We start from the raw sequence: 21,910 nt of genomic DNA on the forward strand, positions 1-21,910 counted from the left end.
CTGAGTATGCTAATCCATGTTTGCTTGAAGCAGAGAGAAGAAAAAGCTTTGGTTCTTGCTGCTTGCTTAGAATTGGTTGAGAAATATTTTCCACTAGTTAAATGGACGTTTTCTATATACATGGTCTCAACCGGAAGACAAAACAATACCTTCCTTACAGAGGCAGTCCTGGTATTTTCTAAATATAGGCAAGGATTTGAGATTCAACAGAATTCGCCTGCTGCTGCAGTCCATAAAGTAGCATGATCTGAAGAATACCTATGTAACATGGACCTATACAATACATTCATAGGTGAAGAGTTCAAAGCTGAACTTAAAGAGTGTTGCTGTGAACGGTGGAATGTGGATACAGCCATCAATATTTACAAATACAAAAGAGGCTATATAGGCACGCCCAGAATCTACACATCACCATAATGACCTGTGTCAACAACAGTCCTATAAATCCCAATACATCAATACATTCATTTTAAGAAACTTCTATCTGTGAGATTCTAGGAGGGCAAAATGTAGCGTGGGGGAGGGGAGGTTGCCTAAAAATAGAGTTTTCAAACCTTGGAAACAGTCTGTTTTTCCAGGAGGACATTATTTAAGACTGCTACTATTAAAAACAAGCAAAAACTACTTACCTGTAATTCAGCTTTGGAACCTTCTTGATTTTGACTCCTACGATGCATGGTACATATGATTGTCTGTGAATTTCAGCTCTTGAGACCAGCATAATGGTTTCCAAAAGGAATATTGAGGCCACTCCAAGTAAGCTAGAAGGCTGGATTGTGTGAATTAAGACCCAGTGGGAGGAAATTGGGATGGTTCCCAAAGCTCTAGTGCATGGTCTGGGCCAAGGCCTTAGTCACAGCTTGGAATGAGCAGGATGTGTGAATTCTCTGACTCTGAATCCCATATAGCTTCCTGGAACTCCAGAAGATTAAAGAAGACATGCTTAAAACACCACTAGAGGAAGACAAAGAATAAATATGAGCACAGGTAAGAGCTTTTCTTAGGACTTATCTTGTGGCAATACAAGTGGCAAAGTAGGCTTAATTCTCCATTCTTATGGTATCTGCTGATAGCCAGCCAGCTGCTCCAGCCTTATTTGGGATGATCTTTCTTGGTAATGAGGGCCTGGAGAGCCCTTGGTGGGCTGCTGTGAGGATTGTTCTAGGCATTCATCAGATAAAGGTGCTGAGATCTGCTCAAAGTTGGAATCCAGCTGGGCAGGACCTATGGAAGTGACTGAGGTGCCATCTTGCCTGGTTATCTGGGTAGAATTTCGGCTGGTTGGTCCTGTGGAAGTGGGCAGGGTTCTTGGCACTCTGAATTCTGCCACCAGTTTTTTTTTAATTCATGTCCCTCCTGGTTGGTCAAGGCCTCTCATGAGGTGGTATATAGTTGGGTCCAAGCAGTGGTGAATGCTTCTTTGCAGGAAGGAGTGGTTCATCCTGCCTTGAAGGAGTAGTGGTCCGTCCTCTCCTCAAAGGACCATCCTTGGATGTAACAGTACTGAGTAATTGCCATCCAGTCTGCAACCTTCCCTTTTTGTTGAGAAGGTGGCAGGTGCACAGCTTCAAAGGCCCCTGGAGAAAGTGGATTATCTGGACCCTTTTCATTCTGGATTCATGCCAGGTTATGGTACCAGGATGGCATAGATTGCACTTATGGATGACCTCGGGAGGATTCAGGATGGAGGCGGTACATCCACCTGTGCTCTCCTGGATCTCGTCAGCTTTTAATACCATCAATCATGATATCCTTCTGGACCAGCTTAGGGGTTTAGGAGTGTAGTATTGGTTCTTCTTTCTCTAGGCCCAGTTCCAGTCAGCATCATGGAGGGAAGAGATGTAGCCATAAGCCCCTCTTACACAGGGTGCCTCAGGTCTCAGTTCTTTCCCCACTTCTATTTAACATCTATTATGGAATTGCTGGGGACGGTCACTTGCCAAAACAGGGTGAAATATCAGTATGCTGTTGATAATTATACATCTGCATCCCTGGCCAGACAAGTGATGTTGCTGAGGTGATCACCCAGTGCCTGGAGGTTGTGAGGGTCCAGATCCAGGATGCAGTGGTATGTACAGTTTGGGGCACAAGTTTTGACCTGGTTACTCCACTCTTGCAAGAGCCACCCTGGTTCCCAATGTGCTTCTGAGTACAATTCAGGGTGCCGGTTATCACCTTTAAAGCCCTATATGGCAAAGGTCCAGGTTACTTGCAGGACTGCCTATCTCCAAGGGTCTCTGCCCATCCCACTAGATCCAACAAGGCGGCTGAACTCTATTAAACATCATTTTGTGAGTCCAAAGTGTCATGCCTTCTCTGTCATGGTGCCTGCACTATGGAATAGCCTCCCCCCTCAGATCCAGAGGGCCCCAACTCTCTTGGCTTCCAGAAGGTGGTGAAGACCTGGCTTTTCCTCCAGATGGTGGGCTGGAATGTTAGATAAGTCTCAGCACTATGGCATGTGGGCAGTCCATCATATGGTGCCTCAGTTATGGTATTACTTTAATTCTGCTTTTTGCCTGATTTATACCGGTAGTCCTCACTTATTGACTGCAGCAGGGGTGGCAACTCCATCACTAAGTGACACGGTTGTTAAGCAAAATGTCATGTCACCATGCCAGATTTACGTCAGTTCTGCTATGGTTGTTAAGTGAATCACCACAGATAGTTAAGCATGACGTCAAGTGACTGCAACTTGCAACTTCCTGCCAGCTTTCCCATTGACTTTGCTTTTCGGAAGCCAGCTGTGAAGATCACAAATAGTGATCACATGACCATGGGACACTGCAACCATCGTAAATGTATGCCAGTTGCAAAGCACCTGAATTGTAATCAGATGACTGCAGGGACGCTGTGACAGCTGCAAGCTTGAGGACTGGTTGTAAACCTACTTTTTCAGCACTGTTATGACTTTGACAACATTTCTCCATAAATAAACAAACAAACAAATGTAAAATGCTCAAACTAGAAACTAAATTTCCAGTCCTATGAAATGAGATTGTGAGAGTTTTGCCTGTGGAAAAAAAGTCTGATGGGGAAATATAACAACACTCTTCAAATATTTAAAAGAATGTTATATCAAAAGCCCAGAACCAGTTCTCCATTTTTTTGAAGTGCAGTGCATGGAACAGTGTATTCAGATGATAGGAAGGCAGATTTTGAGAAACAAGCTGCATAAACGAATCTTTACAGAAATACACATCATCTCCCTGGTTACATCTACCTATCCCATCAGATCCAGGAGAGGCACGTTAAGGGTCCCATCTACTAAGGAATGTCATCTGGTGGGACCCAGGAAGAGAGCCTTTTCTGCATGATGCCCACCATTTGGGCCATCATTCACCTGGAACTTAGACTGGCCCCAACCATTCTGGCCTTTAGGAAGAGCACGAAGACATGGCTGTGCCGTCATCCTTGGGGATCTGATAGTAGTGGGATGGAGCCTGCTAAATGGCTATATTGTTAGTAAGTTAGATCGCACTCTCAGAGATTATGTTTTTCATGGTTTTAATAATTTTTATTGTTAACAATGTGTTTTAATGGTTTTTATTGTATGATTTTAGTTATTTTTTGGTATGTTTTAACTTTGTGGGCTGCCCAGAGTCACATATGTGAGATGGACAGCTATATAAATTGAACAAATAAATAAATAAAATACATCTTCAGAGCAAGGAGTGTGATCAGACAAGAAAATGAACTCTCCCTCTTACAAAATCAGTTCCAGAGGATTTAGATGTCCATGATGAATACAGGAGAATCAAAGCAAGTAGGAGAAATCCTGTTGCATAGGAATACTACCTCACAGATCAAGCAGAGCTAACAATTAATGAACCTATCCTTCATTGGTTTATTTGATTATAGCTCTCCTTTAAAGTAATTTAAACTAATGACCATCCTCAAATGGTGTTATTAATTCATCAAATTAATGGCATATCTTAAGAGACATCTTACAGAATGACTCTAATCAAAAAGAACAGGTGATTTAACAATGAGCATATTAATTTATGGCTGATAAGGGAGAAGTGATAATGTGTCTTTTTAATGTTAGGAAACGTCCACTGAACGTAATTGGGTTTATTTCTCTGAAAAGTATGCAAAGGATCAGATCGTAAAACAAGTTTTAAATAATATAAAACACATTTTATCTCAGCCTCCAGCTATCTTCTATGCTTTTATTATAAATTAATCTTAGAAGTACACAGACATTTCCAACCGTATTCTGCAGATGTTAAATGAAAACAAAGACGTGTTCACTGCACAAATGTCTGTAGCACAAGAAAAGAGGGGTTATGCAATGGATTTTATTTAGCCATCAGTCCACCAATGCAAAAGGTTTACAGAAAATTGAAAGTGCATTCATAAAAGCTAGTCCTTACCAAAAAGAAGAGAAAGAAAAATATATATTATTCATTCAAAATATCTTACAATTGAATGATGTAATAACTTATTTTTTTCCACCTACATATTAAAAGGAAAACTCAGAATATGACCATTTGGCCTTATTTCCATTGCCGCTGATTAGTACAGATCACTGAGTCCTGCAGTCTTTCTTGCTTTCTGCATAAGCGCCCTCAGTTGGAATTGCTTGCGAGACAAGAGACGGACATGCTGAAAAGAAACAGGTGCGGGATAAATTGTATGAGCATAATAAAGCAAAAATGATATAGACTTATCTGAGATCATCAATTACTCCATTATTGAAAAAAAATATTTAGAACTACAAGTCCAGAATTTGATTTTGAAAAGAACTTGTCAAAATAAAATGTACAGTAAGAAAAAGCACTTACCAAACTGATTTTTAGTACTTTCCCCAATGGGTTTTAAGTTTACTTCCCCATATTTTCAGGAGGCTTAGCTCTGCACAATGATATGTTGAGGTTTTTACTAAAAGGAATTTTAAATTATCAACTACATACTAATAGAGCCATAAAATCAACAGGCAGCTGCTCTAATGAGCAGAAATGGGAGAATATTCTAAGGCACTAACTCTACAGGGTCACAGTCATGTAAATGTGGGCCATTTTTATATAATACACAGTATTTTCAAATACCAATTTGGAATGTATTAGTTTAATGAAGCAGGGATTATGACTGGTTATGTTATCAGAGAATTTTGGAAGTTGTAGTCCTAATTCTACACTACACAACACTAATTGGGAAATGTATATAAAGGTGCCTAAATCTATTATTTCCCAGTCTTTAATTGACTGTTACAAACTATACAAAATGTATAGTTTTGCTCATCAGAGATAATAGCCAAAGAAACAAAAGATACTTTTTTATGAAGCATGTATGAGTAAACTACAAAGAACCCTACTGATTTTGCTTTGGTGATTCCAGGTTTCTTCTCTCAATAGATCTCACTGTTGAGAGAGCTTTTATTTTATTCAACAAAATTTAGTACGAGACACCAACAGCCAAGTCAGACTCATGAGATCTCACACCTCTCCGGAATTTCATTGTTATACATGGATACTAAGTATTTCATTCAAAAGTAGCAGGATTACAATCTGAACAATCTGCATATGATGTTAGATCAGGAAAAGAAAATTGTGCACCCTCTCTTGTGTATCACATTTACTAAATAGCATTAAAGTTCAGAACTGAGGTGGACAAGTTAAACCATTGCTCCAGCAGTATGTTCATTTGGATATTTCATTAAAACTACCTTGAGAAAGATATCAAGGTCTATAACCCCACGTCTCAGTGCTTCACCCAGGTAAAAGATGGTATCTTCAATGGCATTTTCCTCAGCATACAAGTTCAATATTTGTTTATAAAGTGGTGCAGTAGGAACAATAACTTCATCTATGTCATTATTTTCTGACTGACTTTCCATTTTTTCCAAGGCAGAACTTAGCTCTTCATCTTTCTTTTTCAGGAGATCAATGTTTTTGTCAACTTCAGCCTAGATAGATAGATAGATAGATAGATAGATAGATAGATAGATAGATAGATAGATAGATAGATAGATAGATAGATAAACTTGTTTTAAAATGTCTTCATATCCATTTAAAATTAACACTCTAAATTTCACCTTTTGCTGCTGAGTATTACACTTTTTTGTTGTTCCTTTGAGTCAGTCTTCACTCTTGGCAACTGCCTGGACAAGTTCACTCTTCACTCTTGACAACTGCCTGGCAGTTTTCTTGGCAACATTTTGGGCATTGGTTTGCCATTGCCTTTTTCCCAGGGCTGATACAGAGTAACTAACCCAGTCACCCAGTGGTCTTTATGCCTAAGGCAGAACTAGAACTCTCCCAGTTTCTAGCCTGGTGCTTTTAACCACTGGCTGTCACATACAAATGCAAAATAGCCTAAGGAATGTAAGAGCAGACCTACCAGAATTGAATGAAATCCTGCATTTCCTACAACAGCCATTTTCCTCTGATTCAATAGTGGCTGATAGCCACATGCACACTGTCTCTATTCCTAAAAATGTCTTATAATTATCATGATTTTTTGCCACTGATAATCTTAACTATATACTACATCTACTTTGAATCTTTTATCATTAATTTACCCTAGATTACTCTAGGTTCAAGTACAATATATAAATGAGTGAAGGAAACGCTGATTATCTCTTTCTCAATGGCATCATAACTTTATACAGTGGGGCAAAAAAGTATTTAGTCAGCCACCAATTGTGCAAGTTCTCCCACTTAAAAAGATGAGAGAGGCCTGTAATTTTCATCATAGGTATACCTCAACTATGAGAGACAAAATGGGGGAAAAAATCCAGAAAATCACATTGTCTGATTTTTAAAGAATTTATTTGCAAATCATGGTGGAAAATAAGTATTTGGTCAATATCAAAAGTTCATCTCAATACTTTGTTATATATCCTTTGTTGGCAATGACAGAGGTCAAACGTTTTCTGTAAGTCTTCACAAGGTTTTCACACACTGTTGCTGGTATTTTGGCCCATTCCTCCATGCAGATTTCCTCTAGAGCAGTGATGTTTTGGGGCTGTCGCTGGGCAACACGGACTTTCAACTCCCTCCAAAGGTTTTCCATGGGGTTGAGATCTGGAGACTGGCTAAGCCACTCCAGGACCTTGAAATGCTTCTTACGAAGCCACTCCTTCGTTGCCCGGGTGGTGCGTTTGGGATCGTTATCATGCTGAAAGACCCAGCCACGTTTCATCTTCAATGCCCTTGCTGATGAAAGGAGGTGTTCACTCAAAATCTCACGATACATGGCCCCATTCATTCTTTCCTTTACACGGATCAGTCGTCCTGGTCCCTTTGCAGAAAAACAGCCCCAAAGCATGATGTTTCCACCCCCATGCTTCACAGTAGGTATGGTGTTCTTTGGATGCAACTCAGCATTCTCTCTCCTCCAAACACGAGGAGTTGAGTTTAGACCAAAACGTTCTACTTTGGTTTCATCTGACCATATGACATTCTCCCAATCCTCTTCTGGATCATCCAAATGCTCTCTAGCAAACTTCAGACCGGCCCGGACATGTACTGGCTTAAGCAGGGGGACACGTTTGGCACTGCAGGATTTGAGTCCCTGGTAGCATAATGTGTTACTGATGGTAGCCTTTGTTACTTTGGTCCCAGCTCTCTGCAGGTCATTCACTAGGTCCCCCCATGTGGTTCTGGGATTTTTGCTCACCATTCTTGTGATCATTTTGACCCCACGGGGTGAGATCTTGCGTGGAGCCCCAGATCGAGGGAGATTATCAGTGGTCTTGTATGTCTTCCATTTTCTAATTATTGCTCCCACAGTTGATTTCTTCACACCAAGCTGCTTGCCTATTGCAGATTCAGTCTTCCCAGCCTGGTGCAGGTCTACAGTTTTGTTTCTGGTGTCCTTCGACAGCTCTTTGGTCTTGGCCATAGTGGAGTTTGGAGTGTGACTGTTTGAGGTTGTGGACAGGTGTCTTTTATACTGATAACAAGGTCAAACAGGTGCCATTACTACAGGTAACGAGTGGAGGACAGAGGAGCCTCTTAAAGAAGTAGTTACAGGTGTGTGAGAGCCAGACATCTTGCTTGTTTGTAGGTGACCAAATACTTATTTTCCACCATGATTTTCAAATAAATTCTTTAAAAATCAGACAATGTGATTTTCTGGACTTTTTTTCTCATTTTGTCTCTCATAGTTGAGGTATACCTATGATGAAAATTACAGGCCTCTCTCATCTTTTTAAGTGGGAGAACTTGCACAATTGGTGGCTGACTAAATACTTTTTTGCCTCACTGTATGTCTTTGTCATAAACTCTTTTATTTGAGCATGTTATTAAGAAAATAATTTTCAATCCCTTTCTTAATGAATCCTAATGTAAAATTCAACTTCCACAATTGCCTCACATTATTTCAATATATTTGTCATGACTTCAGATCGCTTTTGTGATTGGTCCATTGTTTAGGGGTAGCACTTCTTCCCCACCACCCACCATAAAATTTCCTAGGCCTACCCACTTTGATGGCGACACTGTTTCATTCTAGACATGTGAACTCCCCAAATAATTAAAAACTGCTGCGTCAGATTCAAGGTAAATTACATGCATGTTATAAAGCAAAAATGATTTCAGCTTACCTTCTTAAATCAACACATCCTCATGTGCTTCCTTGCAAGATTCACCATATTTTAAAATACCTTTTTAAATATATAAAAGTACCTGCTTAATAAGACTATATAATACCCTTCAGCCTAACTCCTACAGTAGGTGAACAGATGTTTGAAGGAAGCTTAGCAATTGCCTACTAAGGTAAGAGATTTCTCCAATGATAAGGCTGTTCTATTCTGTCCTCTCAGTAATATTCTTTTTGAGATTTATTTATTAAGCAAATTTCTAGGCCATGCAATTCTAACAACTCTGGGTAGCTTAACATATACAGACAGTGAAATCAAAAATAAAACCCAAAAGATAATGTTATCCAAAGGAAACAACAACCAACTCCCTCCCCAATCAGAAAGATTAAAAAGCGGACAAGAAGCCCCCTGTCCCCAGTCACCCTAACCCAATGTCAGGAGAAGAGCCATGTTTTTAAAGCTCTTTAAAAATTGGGGAGGGAGGTCATGTGAATTTCCAAGGAATGCTGTTTCAGAGGATAGGTGCTACAATACAGAAGGCCTGCCTCTTGGGTCCTGCTAGATGGTATTGCTTAATCAATGGGACTAGGAGTGAGTTAGCTCTGTCAGGTTTTACTGGACAGGCAGAAACCATAAGAAACAGATAGCTCCTCATATAGCCAGGCCCTATGCCATGAGAAACTTTAAAGATGACAACCAGCATCTTGAACTGCATCCAGAAGCAAACTGGTAACCAGTGTAGTTCACAGAGCATGGGTGTTACACAGGCATGGTTCAACCTGTCCATCACTGCTCATGAAATAAAGGAAAGATCTGCAACAGTATTCCAGATGCAGCCACAATATATATATATTTACATGATGAAATATGAAAGGAAAAGCATTTAAGTATAAAAGAAAGAACCTCTTTCATAGTGGATCTTTACTTCCCAGACTAAGAGTTTTATTTCTATAAAGATGTCTTAGTTAATGGTCCTTCTCTTTCACTGAGCCTGTCAATAACCACCGATGTAATTGTAGTTACTATATTTCTATCTCTAAAATTTAAAGTCCAGAAGAAATGTACAGACTCCACACACACATGATATGCTCTACTTATTTCCTGCAATCTGTCTTTCCCACCATTATGAAGATAACTTTGACAGCAAGTCAAGTGCTACAAGCAGTAAAAGCAACTGGAAGGAAAAAAACCCAGTGTAACCACTTTACACAACCAAGTTATTCAGGAAAGAACCTTTTATCCTGCTTACCACTTCTTGGTCTAAGCGAGTTACCATCTCCTCAAGCTTTTGATGACCCTTTTTCAAATCCTCTTCTGTGCGCTTCAAGGCATTGAGCTCTGCCTGAGCACGATCCATTTCTTCTTTCATTCGCCATCTTAATTTATCACTGACTGCTGATATAAGAGAAGCTCGAATAGTATCTTCACTAATTGTGCCATCTCTGCTGGGACCTGCAGAATAAAATTCACAGTCACAGAAATCTTGCTGTCAATGTCTTCAAACAGACTCTTTGACATGATCTCTAAATATTTTAAAGAGAAAAACAAAGGAGTATCACCTCAGGCTAATGTGCAAAAGTCATACTTCAGAAGGTATATCTGTGAACTTTCAATGTATTTAAGAATAAATTTGTCTGTGCCCAATTTAATATGGGTTTACTTATCTCATCACAGTTTACAACTAAGTTTTAAAAACCACTACCAATTCTCTAGGAGTTTTCATTTAGAGCAAAAAGCATCACTGGGCTTCCATGTATTCATTAATTTAAAAATATGGTGTTAAAATAGCAGGCCTTCCTTAGAAATTAAAACTTCATAAGCATCTAGCGCACTTGAATTACTCAGATGTAGGTGGATACACCATAAATTCAAATTTTTATTACGAAAACACAAGATGTGCCTATCTCAGACTCTTACTGACAGTTATTGCTTGATGTTACTTATTTAAAAAAAAAGACTTGTAAGAGAGCTATAAACTACAAACAAAGAAACACTATTTTATTATTATACAAATTTTCTTCTGTTTCCATATTAGTCATAAAAAAGCTACAGGGCAAATATTATGATCATTTGACATGTAATGCCAGGTATTTGTCATGCACAAATGATTTTCCTTATTATAATTCTTCTTCCCAAACATTCAGTCTAGAATTCATGCAGCACATTTCAATCTAAAGTTTTTCCACCATCTCCTGTCAGACAACATTGACTAAGGAGTTTCCTTAGATTTCAAATTTTGTAACAAATGTCCCATTCTTAATTACTATCATTTACAAAAGATTTTTTCAATTAAGTGTTTTTAAAAAGCATTCTAAGTTACATATATTACAACAGTATCAGAACTAGCAAGAATTAGGAACAGCACTCTATGATAAAAATTGTATTTTACCTTAACACACCAACTCAAAGTGCCCCAGGTTTCATATGTAGTCTGAGTTTGCCGCCATCCATACATGTTCTTAATATTAACATTCTTCTTCTTAATCAAAGCCTTTTTTCAAAATTATGAGTCCTTTTTGTTTCTTTTAAGCTGTTTCCACTGCTGAAGCATTCTGATATGTCCATTCCAGTAATATCCTGACCTGCTGATCCCCAACACCAATCTTTTTAAACTGTCCACTCAGCAAAAATTAATGAATTACTGAAAATGTCTATTCATCCTGTAATTTCCACTCTTTCTTGCCAACTTCATTTATTCTGGTTTGATCTTCAGATGAAATTGACTTTCAGGGTTACAGTTTCTGATCCAAATTTCTTCAGATTTTGAACTTCAAATGATGCTGAAGAATATGCTATGATTCATTTTAAAATGTTCTTTCTTCTGGCTTTCACATTTCTAAATTCAGGTCTTAATGATGTATAATGCAGATGAATATAAAGTCTTCAGGTTCAGAAACTAATGAAGGATGGCTGAACAGTACTACAGTTCTACATTCTTTTCAATGGATTTAAAGTTCATTTATTAATTTCAGCATATACCAAAGTATTCTTATTTTTTCTCATACTTCCATTTTGAGTCTTAGGATCAAGTTTAGTCAAGGTTCTGAATGAATGTCTACCATGCTGATCACTGTTCTCTAAAATCTCTCTGTTCTTGTCTTGAAAATATGCAAGCCTGCCATATACGAAGAACTCTGAAAATTGATACCAAACTAAGAAATCCTTCTGCATAACAAATGTTACATCAATTAAACTAAACATTTTAGAAAAATTCTAGACATTTTCCACTAATAAATAAAATTTCCTCCCAAATGCCAATATTATGTAGTGTATTAAAAATACAATTTATACAATATATTGGGTAGAATGTTCCATTTGCCAGGAAACATACTGAAAACCTCATAAAGCCAGTATCATCATGAAAAGCCACCACTTTTACATTACTTGATGTTTAACAATTTTCCTATAATATTTAAAGGACACACATATTTTTGAAGAATGAAATGAAGTGGAGAAACTGAGGTTGATACATGCTGCTAGATGTATTCTATTTGTACCGGCAAATGAAGAGTTCCAAACTGGTTTTAACAAATTTCTTAAAGCTCCCAAACAAAAGATTAACTAACAGGAAACACAGAAAACAAGTATAGGAAAAGAACAATATAGGTCAACTATGTATGTTTTTCAACAAAACACTTCCATACACAAGAAAGTTTTGTTGGAGTTACAATGTTTAATGTGCTTAGGCACCAAAAATACAATTCAACTAGAATAAAGATGGAAATAAAGTTGCAGTATAGAATTTCTCTAGTTTTTTAAAGTATTGTGATACATTGTAAACTCAACCACTGTCCCAAATACTTTACGCCCAAAATGACAGAGTGAATGCAAAATTGTATGTGGTCGTCTTATTTCAAATTCACCTGCCTTCTGTCAAAGAATCGGGAGTTTGCTAGCATTTTTGCTAACAAAAACAAATTTTGTTGAAAGGCACAAGGTTTTGTGAGCTGCAGCTCACTTCATTAGATGCACAGAGTTGCTAGACTAATGTAGGATTTAAATTGGGGTGAGTTGTGGGAAAAAGGAGGGGAAGATAGCTTAGTAATGCAGATGCAGGTTACACGGGAGACAGATTACAATTACAGCATCAGTTAACAATTATAATGTGTTAAAATCCCATTGTGTTTCTTGAGACTTTCAGAGATTGCCTGGAACATTTTGATGTATGTGAGTTCAACAATTTCTTGCTTGATGGTGCTGTTAGTCACACTTTTCCAAAACAGTCACTCTGAGGTCAGCTATGAAGCATCCTGGGAGGTTGAAATGCTCTGATCTTTCTTTGACGTTCTGAGTCCTGATGGCAAACTTGTGTTCGTTAATTCTTTTGTACAAAGTTTGTCCCATTTGTTCTAGGTAGAATCCAGAAGGGTATTGCTGGCAGATGATGGCATATATCACACTGGAGGAACAGCAAGCAAAAGCGCCTTTAATCTTCTATGGGTACTTCTTGGGGTCTGTGATGGTGCTGCTGGGATAAAAGTGGGGGCAAAATAGACATCTGTTTTTGTTGCATGGTCTGGTTCCCATGTTGGCATCGTTATCCTGTTGTTTCTTGTTGCTTGTGAGAATCTGCTTCAGGTAGGGTGGTTGCCTTTATGAGCCTGCCACCCAGGAAAATGCAGTGTGATTGCCGAATATTGGCTGTAGCTTACTAATAATACATTTGAGTGGTTTGAGGTGTGAGCTGTAGGTAACAACCAGTGGTGTTCTGCTGTTCTGTTTCTGTCTTTTAATAGGTCCTCCCTGGGAACTGATCTGGCTCTACTGATAACAAGAAGCATCAAGTTCAGCCAGATGGAATGAAAATTCATGAAATGTACCAAAACTGGCATAAATACAAACAGATATAATGTTCCTGTGAAGTGAGCTGCAGCTCATAAAAGCTTATGCCTTTTAATAAATACTTTTTAGTCAGAAAAGTTGCTACTATGCTCCTAATTTTTTGTCATCACAGACTAACACAGCTCTCTTTGTACAATGTCTACATTTTGCCAGTAAATGCAACAGAATGAATTAAGGTTATTACTTAACAACTTTACATTCCTTAGTTAAGCTACCCAATATCAAGCTGACTTCATCCTCTCAAGGGAAAGGTGCTATATGCCAGGAAATATCTGATAACACAAAACACCAGCAAATCTAGGATGTAATTTCTACTCTCAAAAACTATGTACATCTCTAAGGTCTGTATCAAGCAGATTTCTGTTTCAAAGAGAGCTACCATAGATGCTTTCAGGCAGATAGCAAAATAAATCCAAACATCCCAAGCAATGAAGTTCTTAAACATCCTAAGAGATGGGCACTCATTATTCAAAAAAAATTAACTACCCAAAAGCCATACGGAATACAAAATGCTTCACACATACTATTATTTGGAAGAAGTGCTTTGGAATGTGCAGGAGCCTGACCACAGCATCACATCAAAGCAGGCACATCTGTTTTCAGGTCTCCACATGAGTCTGGAGAAGACATAGCTATTCCTGTGCATTCCAAAAGAACTCTTCCAACTCATTTTTGAAGCATGCACAGTTCTAATACATAGTCTAATCATGGCTGATTCCCCCTCCCCCACGCAGTACCTTTTTGTACCCAGCAACTGCATTACACATCCTATTTCTATGGCACTACACCTGAACAAACATTAGCTTGCATGTCAGAGTTTTCTCTAGCAGATTTTCCTCTCATATACTGCCCATCCCTGGAGTACAAAGGAAGGTGAAGAAACCATTCTCATCAGAGAATGTCATTCTTTTAGTTAAGATAGCTACCATGAACAAATACAGTATACTGTGCACTCACTATACTGACAACACAAAAACCAATTGGAGTTTAGTCACAACTGCTTATTTATGACGCCCTTGCATACAACTCAAATTGAAGGCCAGAAAAAATAATTATGTGTATAAATTTGTGTGTGTGTGTGTGTAAAATAGATTTATACATCTAAAAAGGGTTGAAAGTGCAAAGAACCAAGGAAAGCTGTATATTCAGAACAGGAAAAAAAATAATGGTTTACTCTTTCAAGAATATGAGTCTTAACATTTTCTCCTTCCTTCTTCCATAATTAGCTACCCTCTAAGAAGATACTGTGGCATACAGCTATTTATTTCAGGGAATACTCAAAATATTTAACCTTTACTATATGGAATCTGGTTTCAGAAGTGACCTTAAGATACTGTGACCTTACAGTATACAGACTACCAATTAAGTCATAAAGAAAAGTTGCAGCCAGCACCGAATTGGCTGTTGAATAAACTGACATTTAATAGAACATAAGTATATGTCACCAGTAGGACAGATTTTTTTCTCTTAAAATATTAACACTGGTAGATTATTTTGTTAATTTAACCTAAAGAGATTTAATTGTTACACTTAGATTTCTCTTGGCAGGAATTCTATTTAAGAGAGTGAAATACATTTAAAGTTATAAATCTACATAGGAATCTCAGAACAGGTTTAATATCACAATTTGTTGACATCTAGAGAATGCTATATACTAAGTCTGTCTTTAATTCACGTTTAGAATGAAACAGCCTTGACACTATCTTGGAACAATAAAGCCACATTTCTTATACTAAAAATCTAAAAGAAAGAACATTGATACCAACCCATCACTATTTATCCCTTCGTTAATTTGCTCTGGCTTGAAATGCTCTTGGTCCTTGAGAAAGGGAGAACAGCTAGAGCTCCAAAATAACAGCCACTATCAATGGCATAAGCCTTTGAAGACACATTCTGAGTAGCTGCCATATACAGCATTTTCAGTCTACAAAACTGATCTGTAGAGCAATATGGTGAGTAAAGTTTTTGTTTGCTTGTTTGCTAAAAATAAATAGGAACAATAATATTTCTTTTAGTGGGAAGTATTTTCAGAAAAGCAATATCCTTTTACTTCAGCGTTACCTTCTCCTAACTTGTACAGAAGAGCTGAAGTATTTATAAAACTTGTCTGTTAGAGAGAAAACTATTTGGGAGATATAAAATATTTACTGGATTTAGCTAATAGGAAGATGATCTTGAATGGAAGACTAAACAACAACAACAAAAATCTTGCCTGCCACATTTACCAAAAATTCTTAGCAAATGTAACATCACCTTACATTTTAAAGTTAAACTATTTGGAAAAAATTAGTATTCATTTCAGGTAAATATCATCATCTACCCCAGAATGCCACCAAATCACTCTCTTTCAAATAAAAACGTAACAGAACTTAACCAGTAGCACACAGAACATTTCAAATACAAACTGTTTCAAATTTAAAACAACCCATTTCAGGCTTGAAACAGTTACTTCATTCATTTTGGAAGCATTCCAAGCTCAAAACAGCTGATTAGAGTTGAAGCATTCTGTTTTGAGTACTAAATACTACTTTCAAAATGATTGAGACAACTCAGTTTAAAGGAAAAAGAGGTGTTTTGAGCTTGAAACAATTTGAAACATGAAAACGTGCTCTATCACTGAGACGTGGTCTCTTCCTTTCATCCCATCTCCAATATTGGTCTCCCAAATTATGAAGTACAAGGGTCTTCCAATGCAAGGAAACATTACCAGTGTAGAATATCAAAGTGCATGTGCTGTGAGATCTGGAACCTGGGCAATATATAACAATTACATTTGCTATTATGTAAAGGACACAGAAATCTTTAAAAATTAATACTGGCACCAACTAGTTTCTCAGTAGTGTTCTCAGGAGTTGAAACTAAAATAGTGCTATTTGTACTACAGAGTTCAATGGAAGTATGCCCACTAAGGAAATCCCATGAAACATGTTACTACACACATTGCTGTAAGTAATTATCTGCCAAATGTGTGTGTTTTAGTAAAATCTGAGATATCAAGAATACCATTGGTTGTGAACAGAGAAGCTATTCACTGATATTTAAATATAGTAGTAAGGCTTATATTGATGGCAGTATTGCTTATTCACAAAGAGAGAATGCACACTGTAGTTGTTTCAATGATTTTATACATATTAACCAAAAGTAATTATATAAATATTCAGTAGTTGTGACTGTGGAGTTCCTACTTCTAATAGTTTTAAACAAGTTATTGTCCAAAGAATACGAGCTATACTCTTATTTGTAAACCAGGTCAACCCCATCTCTTCTTCTCTGCAGTCTCCAGAGTCCCTACAAAAAGCCACTTTGGCAATCACGTAACCCACAAAAGTAGAGTGCAGTGATGAATACTGGGAGATGAAAATCATGAGGCTACAGTGTGCAAGTGGAAGGCATTTTCAAATCCTGGTAAAAAAACAAGCTTGAATCAAAGCCATTATGTTTAGCCATAAATAATGGCCACTAAATACTGGAATCAAGTGTTACTTCCAGTTTTTGAAATACTGGACAGTTGTTTTATTTTTATGCTAACATAAATAATTGAAAATGCAACCATTTCTGGTATATCGGATAACAGACTAAGTGCCATGTCAACACATCACTGTTAGTGACCAGAAAAACAGGATTTGGAGAAAAATAAGTTGCATGATAGTACTAGGTGCCCACTAATATCACACAGTACAACAAGAAAATAAAGGCTAATATTTTATTATTTTTAAAACAGAACCCTCCAAATTATAGAAATCAGATGACTCAAACAGATGTCTAATGTCAATAGGTTATGAAAGATAAATCCTGACAAAATACTGGAGCTTAAAGGCTCTTTTACAAGAAAATATACAAAAGGTAGTCTGCTGAAAACTTTTCTATGCTGCTAAACCCTCACTGGAAAAAAATGAACCATGCCATACAAATTTAAACACAGTCCTACTTCCTCCCACAGGTGGTATAATTCTCCTCATCTGGCTGGAAACCTCAGTGATATTCAAGAGAAGTTACATGAAATAAATCTGCTCAAGTATTTCCTTCTAAATTGTCATAAAGTTCATGTTCAGAAGATGCAGTCTCCACAGCTCACTCTTCTATGTCCTATTCCTGCTGTCCTACTTTCAGTTAAGTTTGAACTGAATGAAGCTTTCAAAATCCCTCTCCTAGAAGCTCAGCAGACTTGGAAACCTTTTGAGTAAGGAACTCACTTCAGAAATGACAAAAAATTGATATAAACCACTGATGTTAAATTCTGTCTTGCTTTTGAAGGAAATTAAAAGTCATAACGCCATATAAATGCAGTGTAAACTGAGTTCAGTATTGAAACACAAAAAGAGTCTTGTTTGATTTGTTTTACAATATTGTTTCCTCCTTAATAACTAAATTGTTATTGCACAACAGGTCAGTTTTTTGTTGTTTGGAAAAAAAGAAACATCTCTGCATTTTAAATTTTCCTTAATTACTTCTAAAATTGTACTTCTCTTGAACAATCCTTCAAAGCAAATTCTGGTGCAGATCACTTGCCTTTTACCAGGCGAAAGGGATTCAGTGATGTCAAAACAAAAAGCGGCATCATTCTCTTGCAGAGCTATACTTTCAAACAGTTCAATACCTTTGGGATAAGCAGAACATCTATCTTTATACATTTGGAATAAAAAAAAAGATTTTCTTCAACTACAACAAACAAAAACTCTAAAGTGCTTTGCTATCTCTGCAGGAATATTGACAGAAATAATTATAAATATCATTTTAGTTATCTCTAGAAAGGTTTTCACTCAGAATTAACAGAACCATAGCAACAGTATTTTTGCAGAACCTGTCATTTAAAATGTCAAAATTTTTTGCAAGTATCATAATTGCTCTAAGAGGCATATGATACTATTTTGCATGCAGTAGGTAAATGAAGCATCTAAATCCTTTTTACAAGCCTAAGAACTCTATCCAGAACAACTGCTCCATGCAATGGAGAAGCAATTCTTCAGTCCCTGTTTCTTTAAACCAATTTCCCATTATGCCAAAAATAGGGGAATATGGTTTAATGCATATTATTAATCAAGAGGCCAGTAAACAAAACAACTTTATACCACAGTTCCCCAGCTCAGTAATAATAAACGTGGTGATATGGATCAAAGCTGGTACAAAGGGCAGAAAAGTGGGGGGCATATGTGGGACCAAAACTTATTCCTAGCTTAATAAACTATGCTGTGTTAAGTTGAAAATGTTACATTTAAACCAGCCACTAGTCGCTGCCTATAAGACCCACAATCATGAAATATAATTGCTTAAATTCTTAACTAGGAAAATAATTTTCAAAAACCAATGGGTCAGAAACTAAAACTTCAACTGATCTTCCTATTATATTCAAAAAATCCTCCACTCTTTCAAAACTACAAATTTCTAAAGTGTAACATTAAATTGCTAATAGTCGGCTATTCCAATATTACATTAGCTGACTTCCATTCACATAATGGGATTTCCCTTCCCCCTCCTTCAATTCCTTGTGCATGAACCTCAAACATACACAAAAGAGCTCGCCAAACTTCTAGAGGAGATCTGAAGGCATGTAGAGGTGGTGGTAGGGATTATGAATTCATTCAACTGGCAAAACAGTATCTGCCAATGGAATGACACTATTGAATACTACCCCAATAGTGATGATACTTGATGATTAGTCCCATCCTACTCACATGAAATAACTTTATAAACTGTCACTTATACTGTAGATTGATATAATCATGCTATATTCAGTGAGCACTTCTGGATGCTGGGATCAATTAAGGAATCAATTTGTTTGGCAGTCTCTCTCAAACAAACACAAGAAGTGAATTAAAGTAAATGCAAAAACAAGCTGAATTTGCAAAACAGTTAAACATATTAACAAAAAATTCATTGCAGATTATAGAGCAATGCCACAGACAACTGCATTAGTAATCGGTTCCCAACTAATATCATAGGCTAAGTCTGTTGTCTATAAATTAATGTTACCACACTGTCCACAACTTTCTCCATTTGTACAAAGTGTCCACAGTTGTTAATACATAAAGGGTTATCATTTTGCTTCCAACTAAAAATCAAATCAAAGTTTCCAAAGCACTTTGTAAATCCAGGTTGAAGATATCTGTACCACTCTGAGATAAGAGTACACCATCTAGATGGAACAATCCAGGAGATTCTGGTACAAGTAAATCATGTTTGATCACAGCCCCTCCAATATACTGCACAAAATAGCCAATTTCCTGATTGATTCTTCTCCTGCTTTTCTCCATCACTTTATGGGGTACCTCTTGATTCCATACTTTCCGGGGTACAATATTAGACCAGACTGGAATGCTATTCTTGAATATTTGCTTAAGATGTCCTAAATCTTTCTTCATTCGGTTTATGATATCCACATTCCTGGCTGTCCCCAGGTCATTGCCTCCTAGATGGACCACCAATATATCAGGATCTGTTAGCCTCCGTCGTGTATGCAGCAGGGTGGGTATTAACTGATCCCACATCATTCCACTCTTTCCTAGCCAATGTAATTTGGCATCCTCCAGTCGAATTCCCAATTGTGGACCAAAGCTTCTTTCAAGTGCCCGTTTTTCTGCCCAGAAAACATAAGAATGACCACAAATCCATACCTGTTTCTGCTTTCTTCTGCCATCTGCTATTAAGAGAACAAACATACATTAATCCTTCATAAACTTTGTGGTCCAAGCACTTTCTGAAAACTCTACCCAGAGTAGTTTTATTCTGTATTACTCCATGTAAAAACAATCAAAACATTAGACATAAAATACATGAGAATCTTCCACTTGGCCAATTTTTGATTTGAATACTACTTCAAAAAACTGTTAATATGTTGGTGTATGCAGTTTACAGAAAAATGGTTGTATCTAAATTATATAACAACAAAAAGAAAACCTCACTTACCCCCGTTCCCCCACTTGTTATTTTCCAAAGCAACTCAGAAATATCTTTGCTGAATGAAGATGCTAGTACACATTTAGCTCTTGAGAGAGCAGTTAAGATTGTTAACTTTCAACACTCAGAATGACCAATTAGTGATAGACTGAACCTAGACATATTCTACTAGATTTTTTTCTCCAAAACAACTAGATATCAATAGATACAAGAAAGTTTATAATTTTCAAGACCAAAGAACACAGAAAGCAACTGAATGCCAGAGGTAATTGAGGTCATCAAGCATGGCAAACAGTAATTGGGAAAGCAGTGCAAATAAAAATGCTTTTCTTTATTATATCCATTATGGACCTGTATCTATGAAGCCCTTTCACAACTTTCCCAAGGGGGAATCAATATTTTTGTTGCTGAATTACATCTAAATGTTTAAATTTTTGAACTTTTTGAAACAAAATACAAAAATGTGTGAAGACAGTACAGATTGCCCGTTATGATTTTGACTCTCCCAAGACTCCTCTTCTTGAACTACCTGGTACGAGCTCAGGGATGTCTCTGCATTTCACTAGGCTTCTTGTCCTCGGGAATATTCAGTGAACATGCTGAAGTCACTCAGTAAGAAATAGCACAGGATTTCATGATTTGGGAGAACCTGTCCCAACTAATAACTGATCCCATACATGGAAGAGGATGCGCTCTTGATTTGGCATTCAGTTCAAGAAGAGTTGGTAATATGAGGTTCAAAGAGCTCTGTATGAAGTGTTCATAGAAGATTATGAATCTCTGCAGGTATGACAGGTTACAAGTGTCTATTCCAGGCAGTTAATAGATCTGAATGGCTGCATAAACACACTTGTTTTTTTTTCCGAGTCTGTGAACATGACTGTCAAAATAGTCCTGCTTGATCTGTAGAATACAAAAAAATCCCAGGCAGCGGACACTGTTGCTTCATAGCATACTTTTCTCTCTTGCAGACTCCTGATTAAGTAGAGGGATGAAAATGATGAAGTAGGAGGGATGACACCTTGAACACAAATAAAGGAATCTCAGGAAGATCAGACTGAGCAGGTACTAGCACCTATTTGGATTCTGTAAGGTGAAGGCAGCAAGGAATCTTATTTTCGTATTCATATTGTGCCAGATCCAGATAAGCTGGTGTTGCTTTTCCATACTGAATAGCATCTTCTTCTATAGTATGCTGGAGAGGAATAGCTGGACTATGAACAATTTGCAGCAGCAGATAAAGTTCATTATTCATTGTAGATCTTGAAGATGTGAATGCTATCAACTTTCACTTGATCCACTGCTAATTAAAGTAGCCAAGGTGTGACTACCCTCATGCTTAAACACAGAGGCAATTATAAGAATTTTTTTAATTAAAAAAAATCCTAAACTCAAAAGATTTGTGTAATTACAAGCCAGTATCAAATATACAATTTTTTTAGCCGAAGTTATCATGAAGATGGTGACCTTATAAATAGAGCCTCTGGCAGATACTGATTAACCTGAACAATTTCAAGGGTTGGACTAACTCTCCAATAGTCTTTAAGAAAGTTCCACTTAAAGATATTTTTTTGAGACACCAGTGAGTTCAGAACACAGGAGAGAGCCTTCTCCATGTTGTTCCCA

General features: G+C 37.2%; 1 protein-coding gene across 2 annotated transcripts in view; it reads right to left on the reverse strand.

Annotated features, from left to right (window-relative positions):
• Positions 1-4,281: 4,281 nt before the first annotated feature.
• Positions 4,282-21,910, reverse strand: part of TSG101 (tumor susceptibility 101) — a 35,015-nt gene continuing 17,386 nt past the window's right edge. The window contains exons 8-10 of one of the 2 annotated variants that reach the window (XM_007434966.3): positions 9,798-10,000; positions 5,669-5,908; positions 4,282-4,608 (exon numbers count right to left, since the gene is read on the reverse strand). In XM_007434966.3, coding sequence (XP_007435028.1) covers positions 4,519-4,608; positions 5,669-5,908; positions 9,798-10,000 — 533 coding nt within the window. In that variant the 3' untranslated portion in view covers positions 4,282-4,518. Of the gene's footprint in view, positions 4,609-5,668; positions 5,909-9,797; positions 10,001-10,937; positions 20,028-21,910 lie in introns of those variants that run through there. The other variant, XR_015797104.1, reaches the window with a different exon arrangement.

Source organism: Python bivittatus, unplaced genomic scaffold, assembly GCF_059951505.1.
Source record: "Python bivittatus isolate LINGU-HERP-01145 unplaced genomic scaffold, Pbiv_v1 ctg000480_np1212, whole genome shotgun sequence".
In the NCBI taxonomy this organism is placed as follows: domain Eukaryota; kingdom Metazoa; phylum Chordata; class Lepidosauria; order Squamata; family Pythonidae; genus Python; species Python bivittatus.